Raw genomic sequence first — 23565 nt, forward strand, 5'->3', positions numbered from 1 at the left:
GTTAAGAGACATAAATGAAACAATGCATATAAAGTACCTAAACCAGGAAGCGGACTTGGCCCAGTGGATAGGGCGTCTGCCTACCACATGGGAGATCTGCGGTTCAAACCCCGGGCCTCCTTGACCCGTGTGGAGCTGGCCCACATGCAGTGCTGATGTGTGAAGGAGTGCCGTGCCACTCAGGGGTGTCCACACGCAGGGGTGTCCCTGTACAGGGAAGCCCCATGCGCAAGGAGTGCACCTCATAAGGAGAGCTGCCCAGCATGAAAGAAAGTGCAGCCTGCCCAGGAATGGCACCGCACACACAGAGAGCTGACACAACAAGATGACGCAACAAAAAGAGACACAGATTCCCATGCCGCTGACAACAACAGAAGTGGACAAAGAAAAACACAGGGCCAATAGATACAGAGAACAGACAACTGGGTGGGGGAGAGGGGAGAGAAACAAATAAATAAATAAATCTTTAAATAAATAAATAAATAAATAAAGCACCTAAACCAACACCTACAAGATAGGAGGTACCTAAAGTTGATGATAATGATAGTGAGGATGATGACGATCATTAAAAAAAAAGTTACAGTTGCCCAGGCAGTAGTAGCCTGGTAGCTAAAAAGTATACACCAAATCCTCAAGGAATGAAGTTGAGTAGATGACAGTAAGGAGGATAAAAAGAGCAGCATATCATTGGATGGTGTTTCCAAAGGAGAAGAAGCTACTGAGTCAAGAACCCAGAAAACAGCATTTATTTATAAACCATACAATGTGATAGCTACTAGGAGAGTAAGCACTGTGCACATAAAGGGTGAACAAGGAGAATCAGGTTGGAATGGGTCAACCTTATCTTGCTCACTTGCACATGGAGACTTTTTGATTTCCTCTTTTGGCTTACTGCTTTGTATATCCTTTCTTCCCACCCCAACCACTTCCAATCAGATGCTCAAGTATCTGTTTAGTCCACAGGGAGGATGACCTCACTAATATTACAGAAGGCTCATAATGGTTTGACAAAAGAGAGAAACATCTGTATCTATGGATAGAACAGTCATTCTCTTCCACACATCTCACCCATCTACACAAAGTGAGTCTAGAATCTGGAGACAAGTCTTACATATATGGACTATAAATAAACATGTATTGTAAGTAATAAGCAACATTATATATTGATATAATAAGGTGCTAAATATCTATCATAGATGAGAACATATGTTAAAAATAAAACACTAGGAGGGTTTGATTTATCGGGGAAAGTTTCACAGAGGACTTCCAAGTAAGAGCTTCCCCCAAGCCAGAAAGTATGTGAGAACATAGTGGAGGAGGAGGATTAGGCAGCAAAACATTCAGAGACAAGCAGGGTAAACACAGCTACATAAATACAGTAAGACTGTCGAGGTCTGAAAGCTTAGCAAAGAATTCAGGAATAATGTTCTAGCATTGGAAGATCACCGGACATTTTTGAACCAGGAATAAGAGGATGAAATCAATATTATCTGGTAACTTAAAGTAGGAATTGGTAAAATATGACCCTTGGGCCAAAGCCAACCCACAACCTGTTTTTGTAAATAAAGTTTTATTGAAACATGGCCACACCCATTCATTTACATACTGAGTTGAATAGCTGGGACAGAGATTATATGGCCTACAAAGCCAAATAAATTTACTATCTGGCCCTTTACAGAAAAAAGTCTGTGGGCCTTACTTTAAAGTAACGACTTAAAGGTAGGAAGAGACTGTGTTAGGAAGATTGAAGAGGTAAACATAACAAAGGGAATGAGGAAGAGAGAAGAATGAGAAAATTACAAGCGACAATGAATGGCATCACTGACATAACTTACAACCTTCACCATGAAACTATATCTGGAAATGTTTAAAGATTAATATATGAGTGGATAACAAAGCTCTATGTATGCTATTACTTAATCTTAAAAATCACAAAAAATATTTTAATAGGTGATATCCAAATGAGATTCCAGAAGAACAGCATTATAGCATAGCTTACCATTACGTATATGCCCTGTAAGTTGATATGATAAAAATCTTGCTCTAAAAGGCCGCTCTCATAAAGATGAATGTGACCCCCAGTACAGAGGTAAAAAAAAAAATTCTTTGTAATCAAACTGACCTTACACACACACACACACACACACACTTTATAATGTAACACATTACTTTATAAATTTTCATGCTCAAATGTAAAAGATGGTTACTAAGGGCCATAATTTTTCTTTGAGTAGTTTTCACTTACAAAAGCAATTATATCATTTTAAAAATTCATAGTAAAAACATGTTGGAAGTTATTGGTCACACATGATTATTTAATACTATCAACACTATTATATACATTGAAACAAAATAATCCTTGAATGACCACAGCATTTACTCAAGGAAACCTCCTGAGGTAAGGAATGGGGACAGGAAATGCAGCTCAAACTACTTTTCCTGACTTCCAAGAACTATCATCTACCCAACTGCCAGAATTATCTTCATCACTTCAGATCTGATCAAGTCACTCCTGCTTGCAAGATTCCCAGGGTTCATCACTGCACCTTCCAGAATGGTTTCATCTTAACTCTTCAGCCTCCTCCCCAGGTCTCCCTCTGTGCTACCCACACCAGAATATTCACTGCACTTAAAACAATAATAGCCAACAATTATTAAGCACTCTATAAGTACTTGCAAAACACTTCAGATGTTTTACATCAACCATCATAACCAGCCTATTACATAGACAGTATTATTAGTATTATCACATAAGCTTCAAGGATCCCACAGTCACACAAACCCCTCTTCAAAGCATAGAGTCATATGCTTGTATAAAATTTACAAAAACAAGATATTTTAATATTTTTTTAAAAATAGGTCCCACCTAACGGTGTAACCTTTGGGGTACACAAAACCTAGATCTGTCCCTACTATTTTTCCCATTGTACAGGAAACAGGCTCAGAAAGGTTAAATAATGTGCCCAAGCATCATCGCTCAGCAGAGGCAGAACTAGGATTGGACTACGTGACTTCAGAGCCTAAGAACAAACTATCGCTCTTCTTGCTGCTCCCACTGCCTCCAACGGCCATTCATCCCCTTCCTATTAATACTCTCATCCCTAGATTCCCAGCAGGCTGCTCTTCACCCTCCAAAGTTCAACTAAATTGCTACCCTTTCTTCATAGTTGTCCCTAACACTTCTGGGCAAAATGAAATATCATTTGCCTATCTATTTTAAACACCTACAACTATATATACGTGACACAATGTAATCATAATATATGTCTTTTGGAGTCAAACTTGCCTAGGTTCAAATTATGGCTTTGCAGAACAATCTTGGGCAATGTATTTCACCTCTCAGACTCTCAAGTTTTTTATCTTTAAAACAGAGGTAATACTTATTACCACATTCATTCATTTAAACATCCATCTATCTGCCCAATCAGTCTGCCTACTGTATGCCAGATATAGGGCATACAACAATGAAAAACAGGCACAGTCCCTGCCCTTACCAAGCTCACAATCTAGCAGAGGACACAGACAAGAGAACAGATGATTAAAACTCAGAGTGAGAAGAGAATGGCGATGGAGACCAAGGCATGGTATGGAATATCTTATAGGAGAATACCATTGCCTATAACAGAATTGGGGGTTAGGTAGGGACAAGATAGATGAATAGCAATTCAGTGAGAAGTCTCTTTTTTTAAAAAAGCAAATATTCAAGGCAAATACCTCAAGTAATTTCAATTTAATAAATTACTTCCACCACACCCACACCATAATCACATGTCCCTCATTACTTAAGCATTTGAAAACTCCCGTGTGTCAGGGAGTGAAATTGATTTTTTTACAGTAAGTGGGTCAACGAAAATGAAGCCATGTGCATTGCACTGGTGAGGAGAAGCCTCAGGCCTAACAGAGAGGCCAAACGAATAAAAATAAAGTCTGACCGTTTCTCACCACTCTGTCACAAACATAAGGATTCCTTAATAGTTGCTCTTGTTTTCTGAGTTAAACCTTTTAATGACAGAACAAGGAAATCATTTTTACATTTTTTCTGGGGGCTGAACTGCTGCAGAGAGTGAGAGAGCAATTGCAGCTTTCAAAAGAGATGCTAATTGTAGCTTTTAAAATATTAGACTTCTTCTAAACACCCATCACCCACACCACCAAAGAGTTTCTGGGTCTTTTCTTAAAGGTGCTGGGAGGATATTGCCATGAAGACTTCGTTTCCTACCTAAGGATTTAAAAACTTTTTCAGTGGCATATTCTTAGTTCTTTAAAAGTCCTGTGTCTCAAATCTTCAGAAGCACTGGAGAGATGGATGATCTTATTGAGACAATAAACCTACAACAATTAGAAAAGCTGCACTGCACCAAGAAAGGAGAAATAACTCACCATCTCCTGTTTTATTCTACCTAAAATGGGAATTTCCATCTGCAGTTAGACTTTCTGCCCACAAGCCAGCAGAATTAGGACTTTGAGACTTCCTTCACACAAGAAGTATTCTAGGCAAATATAACAGAGGGAGGGTCTGCTATAGTAACCTGCTCCTTTTTACTTCCTTGGAGGGCGAGGGGAAGAAACTGTTGTCATACTGGTAATTCTATTTATAAACACTTTTCTTTACAGTAAGGTGACAAATTTAGGGGGAGAAGAGGAGCACAGCAGCAGCTGCCCACACAGACTACTACTTTAAATTCAATTATTGGAAAATTACTCCAGCCAGAAGAGGGGTAAAGAGGAGGAAGAGGAGGAGGAGGAGGAGGAAGAAGAGAAGAGGTAAGAAGAAATAAACTACAGAATGAGTTTATATTGAGTTACATAAAAATCACCAGGTGGCAAGAATCTGCAATCTCCTAAAGAATGTTCCCGTGCTTCCACTAACATAGAGGAAAACTGAGACCTTGTCAAGCTACCAAACCCTTTGGTATTCAGCTGTTAAGTGTGGATTATGCAAAGCCTGTAGCCATGAAATCTGCAAGAAATGTATATGTTTATCTACATGTATGACACTTTCTGAAAATGGAAAAATCTGCACTCCTGTTTTTTTAAAAAAAAGCCTGACATGAGGCACAATGTTCATGACAATCAGTATGTGAAAAAACTGACTAAACTCAATTCCTGCTGTGAAGTACATGACTGGTAAAGATAATTAAGAAAATTTATATATATTATCATTTTCTTTCTTATCCCCAGTTACATGGATTTGAATTTTAATGAGATACATGGACCCAATTTACATAATTGGAATGGGGTCAGATTAAGGGGTGGGATGGACGGGCAGTTGCCTGGGGGGGGCCCTAATCTACAAAGCAAACTAAAATAATGCTGCCAAAAAAAAGTCTTTGGGGATAAAATCAGATGGAGAAAATTATAAATGCTAGAACTCCTTTTAGGGAAAGGAATGCCTGAGGATAAAGCAGAAAGAAAACACACTGAAAAGTGGCCTTGGGGGAATGGTGTGGTAATGGGTTCAGCCACCACCCACACACATGCATATGCACACGCAACCACCCCACGTCCTCATGTAGGAGAGTGGGTCCCACCAAGACCGACAGCAGCGCTGCTGTTTTGCTAAGCGGCCGCGAGTAGCACCCTGAGCAGCACTGCCAATGGCACTTTCCCTTCTCCCCTCTTCTTCCATGAAGAAACCGGCTTCTCCCTAGATGAGGGCTGAGGAATGTTTAAACAATAGTGGGTATGAAGGGGTGCCAGATCCTAGCCTTCCCAGGGCACCCAGTTGTTTGCCTTTCCAGGACAATCCCAGGGCTTGCTTGAGTCCCAAGTATAATCAACGTTTCAACCATGTTTCATATTTCTTGCTCTGTGGGATCCATTTCTCCTTCCCATTTCATGCTTTTGCCTCTCAGATTAAAGCTCACGTGCCTATAGATCTCAATTTCCTTTGAGGCAATCAAAATAAGTGATTAAAGTGATTCATAATATGGGAGGAACTAACACATTTTACCCTAACAGAGATTATTGATGATTTTAAAAGGGAATTTGTAACCTAAATAAAGATCTCATTGGTAAAATGTGTTTGGAGCTCTTCCTGCCTGTCTCTAGAAGAAAGGTGGCTAATTTTAAATATCTCCCTTTTACTCTGCCTTCTCCACGTTTATGTCTCAGGTACCTACCTATAAGCCTTCCTTATTTTTCACTTAATTCTGGGTCAGTTCCTTGCAGAAGGTGAAATATTCATGGCCTGAAGCTTGGTTCTAGGAAGATACTTTTTATTCAGCATTTCCCACATCTAAATACTCTGAAATTCATTCATTAATATATGATATGGGAAAAGTCATAATTTCTAATACGACCACAACCAGAACAAATACGATGTATCACACGAATGAGCTCCTGGCTTTGTGCTGGATCCTGAGAGTGGTATGAAAATTTAGCTGAAAAGTTAACTTAAGTCAACAATGTCCATGATAACGGGAATGATAGGTGTTTCCCTTTCAGGGGAAACCTGCTTAAAAAGGAGTAGGGGAGGAAGAGAAAAAGGAAGGAAGAAAACCCAGTTGAAATTTGGCATTTACTTGAAGAGGAGCCAGCAGAATGTACATGCTAAGACAGTGTCACAACACAGAGGGAAGGCATCGATCAGAAGGCTTCCTTGGCGGTGCTAAACTTCTTTGGTGGCAGCCTTGGCTGGGAAGGCAAGGCACAGAAGTTGCGCTCAGGGTTCTGAGGACCAAGAGGTGGTGTCTGCGAACTTACAGGGATTGAACGGCTCAGGAATCTTGCAGAAGAAGAAGAAAGCCCAGTGTAGGAGGGTCGGAGGATGGCGGTGTTTTCCTCTGTCTTGGTGTTCCGGGGAGCAGGGTGACTGTTCAGGTTGCTTCCACTGCTGCTGCTTCTGTTGTACTGGTTGTTGTTGAGCTCAGGGTAATTTCTGGCAGTCGGCTGGGAGCTGCCATTCAAGAGGTTGGTGAATGGGTTGGCTATGAAACCTGCCTTAGAGGGTGATGAGGTCTTTTTCTCTGTATCATCTGTTGCAGCATTCAGGTTTCCTAGAGAACTGGCTAGCCGGGAGTTTATGGAAAAGCTGAATGGAAAACATGGGAGGGGAGGGAAAACACATAGATAACAATGTATACTCATGCAAAGAGCTCATGTTTCTAAAACACATATTAACGGCATTAGGGGAATGTGATGAAGACAATTCTGATCAACACAAATGATAAGAGAACGGTTTCTGTATCACTCTTGGTGAGATTATATGTGGCCCTTAGTTACACATGTCAACTTCTTCTGTCAAAAGCAGCTAATTAAGATCCAAAAAGCTGGCTACTATAGTCTGACTAGAGACCTTGAAATAGAACTTCTGGGGGTTCTCTTTGTCCTGAGGTCTGAAGGAAATGGCACGGGCTTAAAAGGGGAGAGTGAAAACCAGACTTGGTACAAGATTTAACTTCTACTATTCACTCACATGACTACATCAAATGCCCGACTCATTTTAGTTCTATATACGTCAGGTGAGACGTAACAATGCCATTTGTCTTTGGTTTGTGCAGCTGAGCCCTGGGTCCTAATAGGCAAGCTGCAGCTTCACTAAAAGAAAGGGCTGCTGTACAGCACTGCCTACATGTCTTTGTCCCCCTGCAATGCAAAAGACGAACGAAAGACCCAGGGGATCACTGAATCTTTTGTGGTTTCCCTCTCTCTGGTGCCCTCCTCTGACACGACTCCCACCAAACTCAGTTGGCTGCAGATTTCCTTTACCTCCTGCCAATACCTTGGAAGAAAGGAGAAAAAAAAATTACCTTCTTAAACTGGCACCTGAGGACAAAGTACCCCTATTTATCTTCTTGGCTGTCGCTGAAGGGGACAAAGCCACTTTTGAGGTCTTCAAAGAAGATGCAGATCCTTGTGGGGAAGAACTCAATCTTTGAGGGGAAAAATGGGCAAAGTGTCACACTGAAGCTGTATTATCTTAAACACTCAGCAATCGACTATGACAAGATAGCTTATAAACAGTCAAGACATCCTGAGAGGTCTTACAAATAGGACAGCAGCAGCAGCCAACACTTGTGCAGCACTAACTCTGCCAGGCACTGCTCTGAGAACCTTACATTCAGTCAGTCAATCTCCACACTCCTAAGAGGTAGCTAACAATGCTGTCCCAATTGGCTAGTGAGGAAACAGAAGCACAGAGAAGAAGCTCCTTCAATCCAGGATTCAAAGTCCTTGATGACTTCCCTTTACTCCTTGGCAACTTCACAGATTCCACCACCTCTTTACATTTCACATCTACCCTCTCCTCTCTACCATGCAGCTGCCCTAGGCCATGGCATCATTATTTCTTTTTTTTTTTTTTAAAGATTTATTTATTTAATTCCCCCCCCCCTCCCGGTTGTCTGTTCTCTGTGTCTATTTGCTGCATCTTGTTTCTTTGTCCGCTTCTGTTGTCATCAGCCGCATGGGAAGTGTGGGCGGCGCCATTCCTGGGCAGGCTGCACTTTCTTTCGCGCTGGGCGGCTCTCCTTATGGGGCGCACTCCTTGCGCGTGGGGCTCCCCTACGTGGGGGACACCCCTGCGTGGCAGGGCACCCCTTGCGCGCATCAGCACTGCGTATGGGCCAGCTCCACACGGGTCAAGGAGGCCCGGGGTTTGAACCCTGGACCTCCTATGTGGTAGACGGACGCCCTAACCCCTGGGCCAAGTCTGTTTCCCATGGCATCATTATTTCTTAACCTAGACAACTAGTAACACATTTTAATCTTATTCCTTAACAATTCAAATTCTGAGTAGCCTCCAGCAAAACCTGAACTATAAATGTGATCATGTCACTTCACCGCTTAAACCATTTTATCTTTCCTCAATAACTATAAACTCCTTGGCTTTGCTTAAAACCCTCCAAAATCTGACCCTTGCCTCTCTGCACAGGCCATTCTATCTATACTTTTCTCACCCCAGCTGTATAAAACTCTTTGAGTTCCCCAATGTGCTGCATTCACGATTCTGTCCAGTTTCTATAAGCTGTTCTTCCTGACAGGGCACCTCCCTCTCCTTACCTCCCATTTCCATTTGATTCGCTACCATGACTTATCCTTTATTAGTCTGCTCTGCTCTTACCTGATACAGTCTTCACTGAATTCCCAGGCAGGTTAAGTGCCCCATTTATCCTATATTCTCATAGTAAACTTTAACTCCTACACCATACTTCAATGCCTGATATTTGTCTATTTCCTTCACTTGATATAAGTTCCTTGAGGATAAAGAACTGCCTCTCATTTCAATTCCCAGTGGTTATCACAGTGCCAAACTCAGAGTAGGTGTTCAATCAATGAAGATGGGGAAATTGACACGTATCTGGACAGCCAGGGCCCAGGCACAGTTTTAATGCCAAATCTGTTTTACTCTGGACCAACCGTTTAATGTGTCTGGACCTTGTTTCTCTATCTACTTCAGAAAAGCTTATTTATTTGTAGACTTTCCTTTGTCATCCTTCCTCCAGAAACAGCTTAAGCAAATGTTTTGATTCTAAAACAAGAATAGGAAAAGTTGTACAAGGAAGAGACTCAAGCTTCCAGAGAAATCTGGGACCTCCCTGAACTGTCCCTGCTAAGCAACCCTAAACTCAGGGTTGAAAAAAACTGGAGGCGGAGAGTGAATTGGCCTCTTTCTTCTAGTTCATCACCAGCCTTGGCCAAATGTTTCTGCCGCTCTCGCCAAGTACCCTGCTACTGCCCTGGAAGTGTTCAGGAGACATTTTCCCAGAGAAAAATACTAATATTTCCTCCTCAAATAGAGGATAGGGAAGGGAATCAACCTAAAAAGTAAAGGATGTAAATAAGCACATGCATAAAGAGGGGGAAACAGAAAGAACAGAAATGGAAAATACTAAAGGCAAACTCTATCACTGGTGAGAAAGGAACACTGCAGAGCAGCTGTGATGTGGGGCCGCAAACGTGCTGGGTGCCAAGAGCGTGGAGTCAGCTACCAGCCACACAGCCCTGCACAGGAGAACAAAAATCCCTTTTCATGCTGAACATCAGAAATAAAGCTAACTGTCACAACCTGGAACAGGGAAGAAACTTAAGAAATGAAAAGGTGTATGCAGTTTATTTTCATCGGTTTAAAGGTTGGTTAGGAAATTTATCTAAAAGGAAGCTCTTTTTTTTTTTCACAAGTAACGAGAAATTCAACTTCATTAACAGTACCTGAAAGGCTGAGACACTGCTCTTGGGTGCCCTTTCATATCATCCAACCTATGGAAATCAAAAACAAATGCTTAAGCATCACCAATTTCATACATTTAAGAAAAGACCAAAAGGCACATCATGTGGAGTCCACACTAATAGAAATATTAATTGGCAAAAGCGAAAAACTTTACAAGTGGATATTAGTATTCCTCCACTTTATAAAATAAGTCCTAGAACCAGCAGGTAATTCATTTTACTCATTTTATTTCATTGTGAATTTCACTTAGAACATCTTGTTTTTTAATCAGAACATGGTATTGCATCCTCTTAGGGTAAAAAATATTGGATGATGGTATCACGATGCTGTTAAGAAAACTAAATTCTAAGAAATGAGAATAAAAATAAGAGTAAATAGAGAAAATAGAAAAACCATTGACATGAGCCTTCTAAATTTATGTAGCAGAGTTTCTCTCACTTTTTTTTATCTATTTGTCAAGTTATACTCTTTACCAACTTATCCCTTCCTCCCTTTTGATTCTTTATGATTAAAGAATCAAATATAAATGTTTTAAATGAATTTTAACAATGTAAAGCAATTTCTTAGAATTTCAAGGGGAAAAAAGGTAAGTAAAAAAGACTGGTAATGTAAATTGATCTTGAAGAACCTGGCACTGAGATGAAAAGGCAACACATCTAATGGCAAAACATTCTTCCTGCTATGCTTTTGTCCCTCACTTCTAAGTCAAATAAAAGTAGTTGTTTCCCATTATATTCACTTATAGACAAAGCTATAGCTACCTGATATATCAGTCAGATCAGCAAACCAGTGCTCAAAGCATAGGCCATCAAGCAACCATACCCAACCTTGCACCCCATTCAGGACAATTAAAAATCATGATGATACTCACTGATGGTTGCAGCTACACTGATGCTGAAAAACCTTTCTTTCTTTTTTTTTTTTTTAAACCTTTCTATTTTTTTTTAATTTTTTTAAAATTGACTTTGTAATAATATTACATTAAAAAAATATATATATGAGGTCCCTTTGAACCCTACCACCCCCACCCCACCTCTCCCCCCCCCCCCACCTCTCCCCCCCCCCCCAGCAACACTCCTTCCCATCATCATGACATATCCATTGCATTTGGCAAGTACATCTTTGGGCACCTCTGCACCTCATGGTCAATGGTCCACATCATGGCCCATACTCTCCCCCATTCCATCCAGTGGGCCCTGTGAGAATTTTCAATGTCCGGTGATTGCCCCTGAAGCACCATCCAGGGCAGCTCCATGTCCCAAAGACGCCTCCACCTCTCATCTCTTCCTGCCTTTCCCCATACCCATCAGCCATCATGTCCACTTTTCTCAATCCAATGCCACCTTTTCTATGTGGACATTGGATTGGTTGTGTCCATTGCACCTCTATGTCAAGAGGAGGCTCAGATTCCACCTGGATGCTGGATGCAATCCTCCCACTTTCAGTTGTAATCACTCTAGGCTCCATGGTGTGGTGGTTGTCCTTCTTCAACTGCATCTTAGCTGAGTGTGGTGAGCCCAATAAGTCAGATTGTAGGTGCTGGAGTCTGTTGAGGCTCAGGACCTGGCTATCACATTGTCAGTCCAGAGATTCAAATCCCCTAAATATATCTTAAATCCCGACACTAACTGCACCTCCAGCACATTAGCATGAAAGTCTTATGAAGAGAGATCCCATCTGAGTCCAGATTCGTCACACATAAACACCAGTTCCAAAGAGGGGCCATCTGACCTGGTAGTTAACCCCATCGGCCATGACCATAACTCCCATGGGTCTCTTTAGCCCTCAAAGGAACCAATATCTGAGGGTTGTATCTGCTTTATCTGTCTCTCTGACTCTGCTCAGTTGTGCATAAGGGCAATCCTTCTGACAGCCTCCAGACTCTTTTTTAGAGACTCGTAGCCATATAAACTCATTTCTCCTTTCCATTTCCCCCTTACATTAGGTCAAACAGCATTTTAAAGTCATGTTATTTTATGTAGACAGGGATATTCCGCTGATCCGCGTTGAACCTTCCGTATGAGGTCATTTTCCAGTTGCATCATCAGTTGGTAGTTGATAGTGGTCCCTCGGTGCCAGGGAGACTCATCCCCGGTAAACCTTTCTTTACCCAACCTGAACTCTCAGCGGATTTCAACTGCAGTGGTCATAAGTTCCATCAATTGATTCTGATGAGTAATTTCAGACTTCAAAATCAAGATGGTTTATAACTTTACAGGCACAGGTAAGAATCCCTTACTCATTTCTCAAAAAGAGAAGGGAAGGCTAAGGAATTAGTTAATACATACCAAAGCTTGACATACAACATTTTAATGCACACACTGCCTCAATATAAAAGCTTCAGCGTACCTGTGAGGATTTGCCACCAGGCAGGGAACCCAGTCGAAGGTGGAGACAGGTAGAATTCAAAGGGAACTTGGAATTGAATTCTCAGAGATAACTGCTTAGCTGCTTAAAGTAGAATTCCAGCACTTGCTGTCAATAAACTTCTAAAAACTTAACTACTCCCCAGGTTATAAAATTAATAAACAATACAAAATGTAAAAAACCAAAAAAAATGGAAGGTAAAAATGGTATTTGCAGAATGATATTCAAAAGAGAGGACCAAATAGTCTATCCACAAAAGGAAGCACTATAAATTTAAAATTTTAAAAATGGAGCTACCTAAATGCACAGGATGGTGAGGAACGTGGCTGTCTCTGACTTTTTAAGGCACGTAGTTTGTCTCCTTGGGTTATACCATTTTTCATTTCCACATCTTCATCCTCTTCTAAATTGTTCTGGAGGAAAAAAAGTCATGTTCCACAGGAAAGTCATTCCAAATAATTTTGCTTTATATAGATAAAATTAATTCATTTATATACACTATGAATCAAGCACTGTCCCCATATAAACTAAGAATACTCGACTATTTCCCAGTTAAATATACCAACCTAATTCCAAACTAAAGTAACATGGACATGGATGTGGTAGAATTTAAAAGGAGTTATTTGTTACAATGGACCACAACCAAAAAGACTCTCTTGCAGACACAAACATGTTTTAGGATATAGTCTAGACAAAGGGGGGCTCAATGGATACAGTTCAAATATCTTTTCAGATATTCTCAGGGTCCACTGTTGCAAACTCTATAATTTGTGTTCAAAATACAAGAGAATTTAGGATACTGACACAGTAACTTACTGTCATTTAGCACTAATAAAAGCAGCCAAAGCCTTTATAGAAGGACTTAACTGGACTATGCTCACTAGACTGGGAAAGTATGTTTCTGCTGGAATTAGTCTTATAGTATCCATACTAGATCTTTTCACATGCCAGCCCCCATTTAACTCTTGTAACAACTCTGTGCCAAAGGTACTGTTATCTTTAATTTACAGATGGAAAAAGGGAGGTGCTCACAGAAGTTAAGAAGATTGCCTAAGCTCCCTAAACTTTAATGGCAGAGTTATGGGTTTTTTTTATTATTTAATTTCTCTCCCCTTGTCCCCATTGTCTGTTCTCTGTGCCTATTTGCTGTGTGTTGTTCTGTGTCCACTTGCATTCTTCTCAGGTGACACCAAGAATCTGTGTCTCTCTTTGTTGCATCATCTTGCGGCATCAGCTCTCCGTGTGTGCGGCGCCACTCCTGGGCAGGCTATGCTTTTTTGGGTGGGGCGTCTCTCCTTGCAGGGAGCACTCCTTGAGTGTGGGGCACCCCTACACGGGGAACACCCCTGCATGGCACGGCCCTCCTTGTGCGCAGTAGCACTGTGCATGGGCCAGCTCACCACATGGGCCAGGAGGCTCTGGGTAGCAAACCCTGGACCTCCTATATGGTAGGTAGGCACTCTATCAGTTGAGCCACATCCACTTCCCAGAGAATTAGGATTTTAAAGTCAGATATCTTGTTCCCAGAGGCAATGTTCCTTCTAAAACATATGCCACAGCACACTAATGAGGCACCAGTAAAGACTGTATTTTGTCTATTTCCTCACATGAAAACTCAAAGGGCCTGGATTTGCTATGATCCCTTCCAGCCATAATAACCCCTTCCTCTCTTTAAAGCTAGAACTCTCCAGAATATGGGGTGTGGCCAAGAAAGTATATAAATCCTCATGAGATAGGCAAGGGGAGCTTCTTGGAGGATCTGACAGGCAGTTTCATTGTCAACTGGTTACCTCTGTGGACATCTGAAAACCAAAGAAACTTGTCTGTTCCACCAACCAGAAGGATCTTTGTTTTTTAAGCTCTGAAAAGCGTTCAAAACTCTGAAGAAGAGTGATTCTTACTCTAGAATTCTAAATTCAACCTATCAGTCAAGTGTAAAGGTAGAACAAAGACACAAATATTTACCTCCCACACAATCTTTTTCAGAAAATACTAGAGGATGTGCTTCAGCAAAAACGATAAAAGACAAGATGAGATCCAGGAAAATTAGATATCCAACTGAAGAGTGTGAAGACAAGTCCAGAATCAGAACTGTCTACCAAGTAGGGGGTTACAAAACAGATGGAAAGGAAGGATGTCTTCAGGAAAAGAATGGAATTAAGTTGGCTTTTCGTTTGTTTGCTTTTTATTGTTGTTGCTGCTGTTTTTCTGCTGTGTGGTGAGTTTGAAAAAATTTATAATTGCCACAACTTTTATGGGGGATGGATAGGAGAATAATATTATTTTTACCTCAATGTGGAGAAAACTAAGCAAATGAAAAAGGCAGTTAACTCTAGGAAAAACTAAGAGGTCCAACAAGGAAAAAAAGAGTCATAGTGAACTATTAAGCTCAACAGTGAACAATATTTATATAGCAAGGGTGTATATATTATTTGGTTTAATCAAAAATTATGATATAACTATATTGGGAGGTGTAGCACTTTGATATTATTGATGAATCCCAAAAAGAATTATTGGATTAGATTTGTAAACTGATCTTTTCCTCTGGGCATATTAGATTATATTGGATTCAGAGGTCTACTTGATTAAGTAACCAGGTAAACCCCTTGTGTCAGTAGGGTTTTGAGTCCCTACCTTTGGTGGGTGGGGACTCACAGATAAAAAATGGCAAAGGACAGAGCTGGACAGTTTTTGATGTTGGAGTTTGATGTTGAAGCCTTAAGCTGGAGCCCCAGGAAGAGCGGAACGCAGGAAGATTGAGCTCTTGCAGACGTCGGCAGCCATCTTGCTCCAACACGTGGAAACATACTTTGGTGAGGGAAGTAACTTATGCTTTATGGCTTGGTATCTGTAAGCTCCTTCTCAAATAAATACCCCTTATAAAAACCAACCGATTTCTGGTATTTTGCATCAGCACCCCTTGGCTGACTAATACAGGAGGGTAGCAGCAAAAGCAAAGTAGGAGAGCTAAATCCTATTTACTATAACCAGGAGGCAACAGGAAATATTCATAAATAAGATTAACATAAACTGATAAATTGAAAAAGTAACATAAGCAAAGATTTTAGAAATATGGCAGTGAAAATATTAGCATAATTTGCTAAGAGGTTCCTGCCTTTGGAAGTGGATTTGGAGCATTGGGAAATTGCTATTTTTTATTATAAGAATTCAACACTTTTCATATTTTTAAAGCTGTGTCATGTATTACTTAGAAAAATTAACAGTGTAATTTATAATTACTCTACATATTATTTCCCACACTAATGTGACTTTTAAAGGTCAAATCTTTTTTTAAAAATTATGACACATTTCGAACACATAGGAAGTAATAAAAAATATTGTAACAGATATTCATTTGTCTGACAACCTAGATTTAACATATTTTTATTTATCCTCCTTTATTTAAGTTCGTTTAAGTTAAATACCCTTGCTCTTGTAAACATTACATATGAAGCCCCAGTTCTCAGTCTCTGGAGAAAGAAACCATGTTTTTTCTGAAGGAAAAAAAATGTATTTTTACCATATAATACTTATTTATCATAGAAAATAATAAAACATAGATAAACCTGAAAAAGAAAATTAAAACCACCTAAATATTACCATCAAAAGCAAAACACATGCTAACATCCTGGCATATGGTCTTACAGACTTTTCCCTGTGCTATATATACCCACCTCCAATACATTCTTTATGAAAAGGAATTGTATTATATATGCTGCACTGTAACTTGTTTTTTCCCCTTAAATATACTTATTTTGTGGAACTGTTTCAGGGTAAATTAAAAAAAAAAACAACTTCTACATTATCACTCTTTATGTACAAAAATTTATGTACATTTTTACATTATCACATTATGTACAAATGTACATTTATGTACATTTTTACATTATCACTCATAAAATTTCCAGGGAACGGATGAATAAATTTTATTGCTTTTATTTAACCAATTCCCTTGGTTAGACGGTTTTCTGTTTTTCATCACCATTAACAGCTCCATCAAGTAGCCTCCTATACACACAAGGTCTTTCAACACTGTCCTTTTATTGTCTCAAGGTAAATTCATGAACGCCTTCTGATACATATTATCAAATTGCCCTGCAGAAAGCCTTTACCATTTAAACTCCAACCAGCAACATTTAAGAGCATCCTTTTCTCTAAACCCTTGCCAATACTGCATACATTTCTTTTATTTCCTACACCTTGACAGCATCTTATCATTTGAATTTGTGTTTCTTTAATTTCTAGGGAAGTAGAATATTTATGTTTACCAGCAGTAAGTGTGTTCCCCCTGCCCCTCTTTTTTGGGGGTGCATGACATTTTCATATTGGTTTTTAAGAGTCCTTTACACAGGAAACCCTCATTCACATATATTGCCAGTGGGTTACTGTGAGGAGAATGAATTGGAAAAGGTCAAAATTGCATGTGGAAAAGCAAAATTAGGCAGCTGCTGCAGAGATATAGTGAGAGATGATGAACTGGATTAGGGTATGGAAAACTGCTTAGAAGTCAGGAACTGGGGAAGATAGAAGGAGGGAAATGGATAGGTCTGAAGAAATCTACCAAAATATAGGTTTTTTCTAAACTTATCTTCTTTTATTTTATCGCTGTGGCTATTCCATGATGTTTTAGAATTTTAAGGACTAAGAGGGATAGAACACATATAGCCTTCTACCTCTTGACAAAAATAGTTACACAATTTTATTCAAAAGATACTTAAGTTTAATTACAGAACTGATACTAAGCAGCTATATAAGGAGCCAGTATAGCTCAGTGGTTGAGTGTTGGCTTCCCACATACAAGGTTCCAGGTTCAATTCCCGGCCCTGATACTTCAAAAAAAAAAAAGCTCTACAGGAAAACACTTTGGCATCCTGAAATACTGAAGAAGACACAAAGACATGACTATAACAAGCACTGTATTTATTAGGGGACCTTGTAACACATATTAGGTCATAAGTGCCAACTGGGGGAGAGGAAGTCAGCATATTAGAAAACACAGCTCCTATTATCATGGCATATAAATCAATCCCATGAATTTGTGGACCTGGAGCAGTTTAAATGCTTTTTTGTGAGTTGCTGTTAGGCCTCATTCTTTTATACACATGATGTCTGTGTATACCTCATGATAACTAATGAACACTAAAGAATGCATACACAAATGATGAGTATGGAGAACCTAACCTACTCTTGGGCTCCAGCCCCTTTCCCCACAGGGTCCCAGTACAGAACCCCTCTCCCTTGCCCTGAGCTGGTCAGGAGACAAAGATTCTCTGAAACAAAGCCATATGACTACTGGGGAGCAAAGGTGAGGAAGTCTACTTATTCTTGGGAAGAATCTCTTATCTTTACTCCTTTAAAAAGTTAGGGTTTGCTCTCAGACTCTCTGCTACCCTTTGGAGGATCTGAGTATTAACAATTTAACTATATATATATATATATATTTTTTTTTTTTTTTTTTTGATGACCAGCTTACCCTACCTAAAGGTGGGAAATGAGAGCAAACCAAAATATATAAAGAAATGCTGTTTTCAAAAATGCATTTATTTACAGATGATGATGTAGCTAAAGAACAAATAATAAGGTAAAGTTTGAAGATTTCTTTTATTCCATCAGTTGTTCTTTATATAAAGACAAGAAGAAAACCAAAGTAAAATAAATTGTGCCCACAGAAATCAGTTGGATAAAATACTGACACATCAATAAAATAGCACAGGGGAAACTACTGGGAGGGATGTGGTATGTGCCATTAAGAAAAGATTAGATAAAATATAGCACACTAGGAAATAAAGATGGAAGGGCTAAAATAGAAAAGTGATATAAAAGGAGAGTTTGAAATAGAAACATGAATAAAAATAGAAGTCAAAGGATTGGAAGATAATGAAGATGAATTTTAGCATATTTAAATTATCTGGCTAGGAAAAGTGGCTAGGTCATCTTTTCAACTCTTAGATATTGAACCTATGGGATATAAAAGTTGGAGAAAGACAAAGATGCTGTTTTCATAATAAACTGCATCAGATCAATACAAAGTTTGACTTTATCAGAGCTCCCAAATCTGCCTTCTCCTCTTCCTCGCCACTCCTGCCTTGGTTCAGATCTTTTACCACCTGGACCACTCCCGCCATCACCAATTCCCCAGTCTTCCACCCCAGCCCAAGCCCCCTCCAACTCCACTTCCACACCACAGCTGGAGCCATCTCCCCAAGCCATGAATCCTCTTACCATCACTCCTGTTTAACAGCCTCTGGCAGATCTCCAATGACATTCAGACTAGAACTGAAATGCCTTGGTAGTCCTCAGAGGGGAAAGAAGAGTGCTTAAAAGTAGGGCCTCAGAGATTACTTTTTACCACACAGATTTTCCTAAGGTGCATCCTGCTCAAGAGTACTTGTAAAAAGTAAACGAGAATATAAATCACAATATTCAACAATACTACATTCTTGTATATTTGCCAATTTCTGAGAATGAGCTGATCATTAGCAGCACCTCTATCTAATTTTATCTCAAAAATCAAAAGCATCTGACTGGTGTGCTAATATTGGACTAAAAAAAGAAAAGGTAAAAACAGAATGGACTGGCTAAGGTTATATTCAAAATTATCTATGTCGAAAAGCTATTTCTCCAATATAACATAGTTACTCTCATTTGTAGGTCACTTAATCATGATTCTTCTACTTCTCTTATTTGAACCTGTAATTTTCAATATACTTATTAAGTAGACTTCTCAGGGACTTAAAACTCTCAGATTCATCCTATGCCAGTTGAGCCCTGAAACCCAGCTAGTAGTGGCCAACTCCTAGTCTCCAGATCTTCAGACATGCCTTGGACAACTAACAAAACAATGGAGAGGGACCAGCAAGCAAAACAATTCCATTCCTCAGCCCCATAATAACTACGTACCTTCTCAGCCTGAAGCAGTCAGGGAGAAATGTCGTCCCAAATCCCTCATGACTGAGGAATGAACAATAATAAGGGGGAAATGTAACCCCTGACTAAAGGAGATTTACTGTTATTGTAATTATTATCTTACATTAACTTGTAACATTGATATAAAAAATAAATTTAAAAAAAATTATGATGGACAAATCCCCCACTGAGGACCCCAAGGAAAGGCAGGAAGGTAAAGTCAGAGGCCTGGGTTCAAATGCCAGCTACACCACCTACTTCCTGGGTGGCCTTGAGTAGGTGGCTTAATTCTCTTTACCTCAATTTCATCAACTGTAAAACGGGCATAGTAACATTTCATATGGGTAAGGATTAAAAGGGTTAATATTTACAAAGAGCTTAGAACAGTGCTAGCACACAGTAAGTGCTATTTAGGTTGTTACTATACCCTAAACTCCTCATTTAACTCCTTCAATATCTGCACTTTAAGCAAAGTGCTTAACATTCCATCCTCTTAAAGCCTTTTTTAATAATCTCAATCTATAATGCACCTTTAGGCCCCTGAATGTCAAAATGAGCCTATATTAATGCTGTTATTTTTGCAGCCAAGCATATACTACCCCTTGTATAGCTTGGATTATTAACTATTTCATGTTTGTTTTCTTGTGTTTTCTATAAAACTGAAAGCTTTTGTTCATTCATTCAAGCAATATTTAGTAAGGTATAGTGATGAGGGCAGATGTAGATCCTGCTTGAAGAGGGGATAAGGATCAGGGAGGAAAAGTACAGTGCAGACAGGAGCACAGGGCAGGGAGCCTAACCTGCACCTAGGGATGGGTTGTGTCTACATGTCCCTTCCCCTGCATATTTCAAAACACCTAGCCCAGCACTGAACACTCGGCTTAATAAGGGCAAAGACTCCTTACTCTAAGGAGGCTAAGAAAACTTATTAAGGGCCCAGACTCATGACCTGCATCATTCTGGTTATTCATACTTTTGTTTATTTTCCTTTCACACACATCTTGAGTGCTGAAAACTCATGTATTCAAATCCTCCAAGTCAGGTAATTATACAACTGCCTAAAAACCATTCACAGGCAAATTCCTGCAGGTCTAGAAACCAAAAAATAATAATTTGCTACTCCTGCTTTCAATCTGACTTTATATTTTAAAAATTTAATATAACCACTTGAAGAGTGTTTCTTTTTTGTACTTCCTTTATGCACAATCTAAATTGAATCCAGAATTTTCATGGAATTCTACCCCCAACATTGGTATGGAACTTGAAACACATTAAAATCCCTGCAGAAATCTCAGATTATTTTCTCACAATTCTCAAGAACAATAAAGATATCACTAACTCTCTTCAGTTCACTTTTGATAAATTATTTGCCCATATACGAGTAACATTCCGAACTGGCAAAAGATAAGAATGGTAAGAAAAGGGCTAGAAGAGTTACTTGCACAAAGCATCAATGAATTAGTCAGCCAATGGGGTGCTGATGTAAAATACCAGAAATCTGTTGGCTTTTATAAAAGATATTTATTTGGGATAGAAGCTTATAGTTACAAGGCCCTAAAGAGTTCAACTCAAGGTTACTTCCTCACTAAACTGTTGAAGACAAATGGCAGGTGATCTCTTCTGGTCTCTTCTTCCTTCTTCTTCTTAAGGCTCCATGGGTCCTGCTTCTTCCAATCTCAGTTGTAGGCTGGGATAGGGCTTGTCTCTCAGGGCCTCTCAGCTGTGCTGGTCTGTTCACAAGGTCAGTTGTAAACTGTCAGTTGAATGGCTCATCTCTCCCTGGGGCTTTAGCTGTTTGAGCCTTCTCCTTTCTGTCACATGGAAGGGCCAAAATCACCAAATTCTCTCCTCTTCTGCATCTATGGAGATCTCTTTCTTCCTGTGCATTCTTCTGTGTGTCTTCTTGATTGAGTGTTCATTTATATAGCCCAAGAGGGTGGGGACTCAACCCTGAGCCACACTCTTCTGATGTGTTTGAATCAAAGTCCTTGAATTAATTAAGTAAACTTAAAACCTTTGACTTTAAATCAAAGGGTATCATACCCAGAGGAACAGACCAGTTTAAAAACATAATCTGTATCTATTTTTGGAATTCATAAATAATATCAAACTGCCACAATCACTTAACTATAAAGTGGTCCAAAAGCCATGTGCCTGTCACTATATAAAACACTAACCACACCATCATTCTCTGGGGCATTTCTGGATTATTTCATTTCTGTCCTTTAACTTCAGAAACAACAGCACCTCTGAATGGATAGCAGAGAAACAGTCCAACATCTGAATATATGCTCATTTTTAAAACTGAGTTATTTTTAATTTTATTTTTAATTCCTTAGTTCCAGTGATAATGTTAATTACTCTTAAGTTCAACAAATCAAGGCCAAAAAAGAATGTGAAGAATGAAATGTTCTTATTACCAGATGTTAACAGAGATTAAAATATAGAAAGCATTACTTTCCTGCAAGTTAAATATGTTTCTCAGATACAGGGATAAATCTTATGTTTGTCTTTTCAGAAGTTATCACTCAAGGTTCTATTTACTTGAACTCAAGAACTCAACTTCGGAGGACATGCTGATTAGAGCAAGAAAAGTACTCTCCCTTAGCTATGTTATCACATTAAAATTTAATTCACATCCCTTTTGTTTGCTTTTAATAGGCCAGACTGAAACACAGAGACATGAAAAAGTCAACAGAGGCTCAGAAAATCAACATGACCTTGGCTAAGATTTACATTTCATGAGGACCACTGACTCAAACAAGTAAACTTAGTTACTTCATCAGTGCACATACTGCAGGGTTTAAAGATCAGTTCTTTTGTCTTTAGAAGAAAATTCACTCTCCCAGTCTCCAAGCACTTTGGTTTTCTTTCGTGCTGATAGGGATCCTAATAACTGACCCAAGAGAGCTACAATGTATTCTTTCCATTTTAGATGCCTTAAAGGCTAAGCCTGAGTCACAGCATGTTGTTCAGGGCCTTTGGGATCTAACAGGTCACTGTCTAGTAAAATGTATATTGATACTCGCTGCCTAAATATTTTTTACAGCTTTTATTTGCTCATTTGGGAACATAAAAATAAAAGCCAGGTACTTAGCTTTACCTCAGGTATAGTGTGGAAAGAACTCAACTAGGAGTTAGATACCCCACTAGGAGTTCTCAAGCAGTCCCATGAATAAACAACTGTGTGACCTTAGGCAAGTCACAAATTTTCAGTTGCATTTATTTCCAAAAATACCCATGATCCTAATTATTAGTAAGTATACTTCCATTGTTAAACAGAGGTAGCAGGGTACTACAGAAAAACAAAACAAAACACAGGTTTGGAATCAGACAGACATGGATTGATTCATGTTTCTAACAATGAAATTAGAGTATCTCTGAACTCAATTTCCTTACCTGTAAAATGGATATAACATTACCTAACTCACCAAGTACTTATGAAGATTAAATCAGGCAATGTATAGTAAGTGTTTAAAGTGATTTGCTGGGAAACGGACTTGGTCCAGTGGTTAGGGCGTCCGTCTACCACACGGGAGGTCCTCGGTTCAAACCCCGGGCCTCCTTGACCCGTGTGGAGCTGGCCCATGCGCAGTGCTGATGCGCACAAGGAGTGCCCTGCCACACAGGGGTGTCCCCCGCGTAGGGGAGCCCCACGCGCAAGGAGTGCACTCATAAGGAGAGCCGCCCAGCGCGAAGGAGGGAGCAGCCTGCCCAGGAATGGCGCCGCCCACACTTCCCATGCCGCTGATGGCAACAGAAGCAGACAAAGAAACAAGACGCAGCAAAAAGACACAGAAAACAGACAACCGGGGGAGGGGAGGGGAATTAAATAAAAATAAAAATAAATCTTTAAAAATAAATAAATAAAGTGATTTGCTTATGGCAGAAACTCAATTAAAAAGTTGCCACTAATTATGTTTTAACTCTGGACTTACTTGAAGAATCAGAATGAATCAGATTTTCAAAGTACTCCTTGTGGTACCTTCTTCAATTTCTTCATGTTACATTAAAGTTTTTTTCTTTTTTTTTTAATTTTTTTTTTTGTTCAAAAAAACATGAGGTCCCCACGTACTTCCCATCCCCCTTACCCCACCCCTTCCCCCATAAAAACAACCTCC

The 23565-nt window shown here is 39.6% G+C and overlaps 1 protein-coding gene across 9 annotated transcripts in view; it reads right to left on the reverse strand.

Annotated features, from left to right (window-relative positions):
- The window catches only part of CDC14A (cell division cycle 14A), a 193875-nt gene that overhangs the window by 10500 nt on the left and 159810 nt on the right, over positions 1-23565 (reverse strand). For 5 of the 9 annotated variants that reach the window (XM_058303117.2, XM_004471680.4, XM_023582571.2 and 2 more), the window contains 4 exons: positions 12836-12951; positions 10153-10200; positions 7752-7874; positions 6507-7033 (listed from right to left, as the gene is read on the reverse strand). In XM_058303117.2, coding sequence (XP_058159100.1) covers positions 6589-7033; positions 7752-7874; positions 10153-10200; positions 12836-12951 — 732 coding nt within the window. In that variant the 3' untranslated portion in view covers positions 6507-6588. Of the gene's footprint in view, positions 1-6506; positions 7034-7751; positions 7875-10152; positions 10201-12835; positions 12952-23565 lie in introns of those variants that run through there. The other 4 variants (XM_012530321.4, XM_058303114.1, XM_058303118.2 and 1 more) reach the window with 1 other exon arrangement.

This window comes from Dasypus novemcinctus, chromosome 9 (assembly GCF_030445035.2).
Source record: "Dasypus novemcinctus isolate mDasNov1 chromosome 9, mDasNov1.1.hap2, whole genome shotgun sequence".
Taxonomy (NCBI): Eukaryota; Metazoa; Chordata; class Mammalia; order Cingulata; family Dasypodidae; genus Dasypus; species Dasypus novemcinctus.